The 4,964-nt window shown below is 74.0% G+C and overlaps 1 protein-coding gene across 2 annotated transcripts; it reads left to right on the plus strand.

Moving 5' to 3' along the window:
* The first annotated feature begins 229 nt into the window (after window positions 1-229).
* On the plus strand, window positions 230-4,946 carry AMHR2 (anti-Mullerian hormone receptor type 2). 2 transcript variants are annotated; one of them, XM_041472188.1, is made up of 12 exons: window positions 230-513; window positions 600-749; window positions 1,241-1,423; window positions 1,525-1,614; window positions 2,002-2,111; window positions 2,426-2,650; window positions 2,803-2,917; window positions 3,000-3,160; window positions 3,435-3,582; window positions 3,658-3,794; window positions 4,126-4,281; window positions 4,828-4,946. In XM_041472188.1, exons 1-12 carry the CDS (start codon window positions 501-503, stop codon window positions 4,900-4,902), a joined length of 1,563 nt encoding a protein of 520 aa, XP_041328122.1. In that variant the 5' UTR covers window positions 230-500; the 3' UTR covers window positions 4,903-4,946. The 2 variants fall into 2 exon arrangements, with proteins under 2 accessions (XP_041328122.1, XP_041328121.1); XM_041472187.1 differs by having other exon boundaries at window positions 230-749; window positions 1,241-1,614.
* Window positions 4,947-4,964: the final 18 nt, after the last annotated feature.

Raw genomic sequence — 4,964 nt, forward strand, 5'->3', positions numbered from 1 at the left:
GGAACGACGAGTTCTTTTTGTAATAAACACGAGTCGCTGGCGTTGTCTGGAAGTCTGCGGGGGGATCCCTTGGGGGGCACGGCCGGTTTTTGGGGGGTGGCAGGGGTGCAGTCTGTCCCAAAGTGACAGCAATGGGGACAGGGGACGCTGAGCTGTGTTTGGGGGTCACAGGCGGGTTTTGGGGGGTGCAGTCAGCCCTAGAGTGGCACCAGCGGGGACAGGGGACGCTGAGCTGTGTTTGGGGGTCACAGGCGGGTTTTGGGGGGTGCAGTCTGTCCCAGAGTGACAGCAATGAGGACAGGGGACACTGAGCTCCGTTTGGGTGACGCAGGGCAGGGGCCAGGCCTGGCTGCCCCCCCAGACACCCCGGCTCTCTCCTCCCTGATGCGGGGGCAGCACCTTCCTCCTCCTCCTCCTCCTTTTCTTCCTCCTCCTCCTCCTCCTCCTGCTGCCGCCGCTCCTGCTCAGCTCCTCTCCCCAGCGGCCCCGCGGAGGCTCCCATGGGGCGCCCAGGTGGGTGCTGGGGGGCACAGCCGGGGCTGGGGGTGCATTTCTGGGGGGGTTCAAAGCCCCCCCTGGTGCGAGCGTGTCCCCGGCAGGTCCCCTCAACCTGACCTGCGTGTCCTACAAGCACCCGAGCGTGCGGGGCGCGCTGGGGGGCGCGGGGGGGGCGGCGGCCGGCGCCGTGCGCTGCCCCCCCGGGCAGTGCTGCGTCGGCATCTGGAACCGCAGCCACGCTCTGGTGCAGGGTGAGACCCCCGGGAGCGGGCGGGGGCAACGGGGGGCTGCGCTTCGAGCCTGCCCCGGGCGGCGCTGGAGGGGATTGGTCCTGCCCCGGGGGGAATTTGGGGGGAGATGAAAGTGTTGGTCCTGCCCCGGGGGGATTTTGGGGTCAGATGAAAGTGTTGGTCCTGCCCCGGGGGGATTTTGGAGGGCGATGAAAGGGTTGGTCCTGCCCCGGGGGGATTTGGGGGGACTGAAGGAGCTGGGGCAGGATTGAGGGCTTTGGTCCTGCTCTGGGGGGTCTTGGGGAGGCAAAAGGGGTCGGGTCCCGGCCGGGGGGACTGGGGGGTTCTGGTCCCGGCCGGGGGGATTGGGGGGGTTCTGTCCCTCCCCAGCGGCTGCCGTGGCCTTGGCCTTGAGCAGCGGCTGCAGCGGCGCTGGGGAGGAGCCGCTGCGGGGGGAGCCGCTGCGGGGGTCCCAGCTGTGCCCTCCCGGGGTGACCGTGCCGTGTCCCCAGGCTGCTGGGGAGGCCGGGGGGACGCCTGTCCCTCGGCCACGTGCGCGCCCAGCCCCGCGGGACACCCCGGCAGCTCCGTGCTGCTGTGCCTGTGCCACGGCCACCTCTGCAACGGCAACGCCACCGGGACAGCGGCGGGGACCGGCACGGCCGGGGGGCTGGGGGGGCCCCGCCAGGGCCCAGGTACGGGGCCCGGGGGACTGGGGAAGCCATAGGATCCCCTAAAGTGTCCCCACCACACTGGGGGTCGGGGGGCTCCGTGTCACCTCAGTCTCTGTCCCCAGTGCCCGGCCGGGGAGGGTCCGCGGGGACCCTGTGGCTGCTGGGTGCCAGCCCCCTCTTCCTCATCCTCCTCACCTGTCTGGGCGTCCTCGGTAGGGACAGGGACAAGGCGGGGACGGGGGGACCCTCGGGAACAGCCACCCCCTACCCGGTGTCCCCTGGGTGTCCCCAGATGCCACATCTCTGGTGCTCCCAGAGTCAGGGTTCCCCGGGGTGGAGGCGAGGGGGTCCCCAAGTGTTGTGTCACCCTGTCCCTGGGGCGGGGGGTCCCTGGTGTCCTTGTGACTCCCCGGGGTGGAGTGTCCCGGGTGGGATGTTCCCAGTGTCCCGGGGACCCCAGAATGCCACATTCCCCGTGTCCCCTGCCTGGCGAGGGGGGGCTGTCGGTCCCTGGTGCCCCCAGGTCCCGTGTCCCTGATTTGGGGGGGTTCCTGTGTGGGGGGTCCCCGGATGGGGGTGTCCCTCGTGTCCCCATCCAGGACTGCGCTGGACAAGGGCCCGCACGGGGCAGCCACCGCGGGGGGGGCGGAGAATCGGGGTCCCCCCGGAGCCCCCCAGCCCGGACCTGCCTGCGCTGCACTTCCTGCAGGTGCGGGGCACCCACGGGGGGACACCCACGGGAGAGGGACACCCACGGGGGGAGGGACATCCATGGGGAGACCCCAACGGGGCAAGGGACACCAGCGGGGCACCCAGGTGGGAGGGGAGGGAAGGAGGTGACGCTGGGAGGGGGCACCCAAATGGGGAGAGGATGTGGGGACACCCATGCCAGGGGGGGCATCAGTCCGGGGGGGGGGGACAACAGCGCTGAGGGTGCCCGGGGAGCCCCAAAGGTGCCCGGATATGCGGGTCCCTGTGTGACACGCTGTGTCCCCTGTCCCCCGCCGTGTCCCCGCGGGGCAGGTGCTGCAGTCGGGGCGCTTCTCGGCCGTGTGGCGGGGCACGCTGCGCCAGCGGCCCGTGGCCATCAAGGCGTTCGCGGCCGGGGCCGGCCGGAGGTTCGCGGCCGAGCGCGCCGTGCACTCGCTGCCGCTGATGGAGCACGAGAACGTGGCCAGGCTGCTGCACACCAGCGCGGCCGGGCCCCGCGGCCGGGGGGGGCTCCTGGTGCTGCAGCTCTACCCAGCCGTGGGTCACCCCGGGGGCTGGGGGGTACCTCAGGGTGCGCGTGGGACAGTCGGGGAGCACAGGGGTGGGGATGGGGCTCTGCTGGGGGGAGATGTGTGGGGGATACTGGGGGGTGCCCCACGCCCCCACCCGCGTCCCTCGCGTGTCCCCAGGGCTCCCTGCGCCACTTCCTGGGCCAGCACGTGGGGACGTGGGCGGGCAGCGTGCGCCTGGCGCTGTCCCTGGCCCGCGGGCTGGCCTTCCTGCACCAGGAGCTGTGGCGTGACGGTGAGGTGGCACCCCTGCTGTCCCCTGCCCCGCGCCCCCTCGGGGCTCTGCCCTGTCCGCCCGTGACCCCCGGTGCCCCCAGGGCTGTACAAGCCCAGCGTGGTGCACCGGGACCTGAGCAGCCAGAACGTGCTGGTGCGGGAGGACGGCACCTGCGCCATCGGCGACTTCGGGCTGGCGCTGGCGCTGCCACCGCGCGCCCAGGACAGCGCCGGCTCCCGGCACGCCGTGGCCATCCGGAAGGTGACAGCGGTGGCATGGCGTGGGGTGGCATGGGGTCCATGGATGGCATGGCATGGCATGGCATGGCATGGGAAGGGAAGGGAAGGGAAGGGAAGGTGACAGCCCAGGGCTCAGGATGGCACCCCAGATGTCACTGGCAGTGTGGGCTGTGGCTGCCAGCTGAGCCCACATGCCCACACAAGCCTGTCCCTGGCCCGATGGCCCCGGTGGCCCCGGTGGTCCCGGTGGCCCCGGTGGCCCCGTGCCCCCGCGCTGAGGGCCCGGTCGGGCGCAGGCGGGCACCCAGCGGTACCTGGCACCCGAGATCCTGGACGAGAGCCTGGACCTGCGGGCCTGGGGCCGGGCGCTGCGCCAGGCCGACGTCTACGCGCTGGCCCTGCTGCTCTGGGAGATCCTGTCCCGCTGCCAGGCCCTGAGCCCCGGTGAGCCCCGGTGAGCCCCGCGCCCCCCGCGCCGCCCGCCGCCCCCGGCCCCGCTGACCCCCGGCCGCCCCGCAGGAGCGCCGGTGCCGCCGTTCCGGCTGGCCTACGAGGCCGAGCTGGGCTCCAGCCCCAGCGGGGCTCAGCTGCGGCGCCTGGCCGCGGACGAGAGGCGGCGGCCGCTGATCCCCCCCGCCTGGCACCGCGCCCCCCAGGTCAGAGCCCCCCCGGGGCACCCCCGGCCGCCTGGGGGGCACCCCGGGGGTCCCGGGGGGGGCCCTGCCGGGGTGCCCGGGGGGTTTGGGGTGCCCAGGGGTGCCGAGGGTACGCGGGGTGCCCCTGCCCCTGCCTTGGGTGTCGCCCCGGGGGTCCCCAGAGGGTCTCAGGGGGGTGCGGGGGGTGCGGGAAACCCGAGGGGGGTCCCAGGGTGGCGGGGGTGTTTGGGGGGTCGCCGCCCCGGGTCCCCCCCACTGCCCAGCGCCGGTGCTGAGGGCAGCGGGGGCTGTCCCCGTTTGGGGGTGACATCCCCGGCCGCGGGTCCCACAGCCCGGGGGGGCTCTGCCGGAGCTGCTGGAGGATTGCTGGGACCCGGACCCCGAGGCGCGGCTCTCGGCCGAGCGGGCGCTGCAGCGGCTCCAGCGCTTGGCCGCGGGGCCCGCACCGGCCCCGGGGGACCCCGGCCCGGGGAGCGCCCCCCGCCAGGTGCGTGCGGGGAAACTGAGGCACGGAGCGGGCAGGGGGACACCGGGAACCCACCGGGGACATGCGGGGAAACTGAGGCACGGAGCGGGCAGGGGGACACCGGGAACCCACCGGGGACATGCGGGGAAACTGAGGCACGGGGCGGGCAGGGGGACACCGGGAACCCACCGGGGACATGCGGGGAAACTGAGGCACGGAGCGGGCAGAGAGGGGAGCGGGAGGGGACAGGATCAGGCCCCGCCCAGGGGAGGAGCCCGGCCCAAGCCCCGCCCCGTCCAAGCCCCGCCCCCGCTTCCTGCCGGGAGGGGCCGCGGCCGGAGCGAAGGTGGGAGCGAAGCACCAGGACCCCCCCGCACCCCAAAATCCCCCCGTGCACCCCAAACCCCAAACCCTCCGGCTCCCCCACAGCCCCCCCGCCGCCCGGCTCGGGCCAGTCCCGGGGGGGCCCCCCCAAACGCCGTGACTCAGTCTCCGCTGGGTGCCGGCGGGGTCCCCACCGCGCTGGGGGGTTTGGGGGGTCCCCGCTCACCCCACGTGCCCCCCCAGGTCCTGGAGTCTCCCAGCATGTGGAACCCTGGTGCAGGTACAGGGGGACACCCCAAACTGGGGGGGCTGCCTTGACCCCCTGGGGTCAGACTCCCCCCCAATCTCCTCTTTTCTTCCCCCCCCAGGCCAGCCGCCCC

This window comes from Pyrgilauda ruficollis, unplaced genomic scaffold, assembly GCF_017590135.1.
Source record: "Pyrgilauda ruficollis isolate IOZ18807 unplaced genomic scaffold, ASM1759013v1 scaffold280, whole genome shotgun sequence".
Taxonomy (NCBI): Eukaryota; Metazoa; Chordata; class Aves; order Passeriformes; family Passeridae; genus Pyrgilauda; species Pyrgilauda ruficollis.

What these genes read in the sequence shown, in the direction of transcription:
- AMHR2 (XM_041472187.1), top strand. Translation starts at nt 292, where the DNA reads ATGAGGACAGGGGACACTGAGCTCCGTTTGGGTGACGCAGGGCAGGGG. An exon ending in CACCTGTCTGGGCGTCCTCG is followed by an intron (nt 1,615 to 2,001) that starts GTAGGGACAGGG and finishes GTCCCCATCCAG; the next exon opens with GACTGCGCTGGACAAGGGCC. An exon ending in CGGGGAGCGCCCCCCGCCAG is followed by an intron (nt 4,282 to 4,827) that starts GTGCGTGCGGGG and finishes GTGCCCCCCCAG; the next exon opens with GTCCTGGAGTCTCCCAGCAT.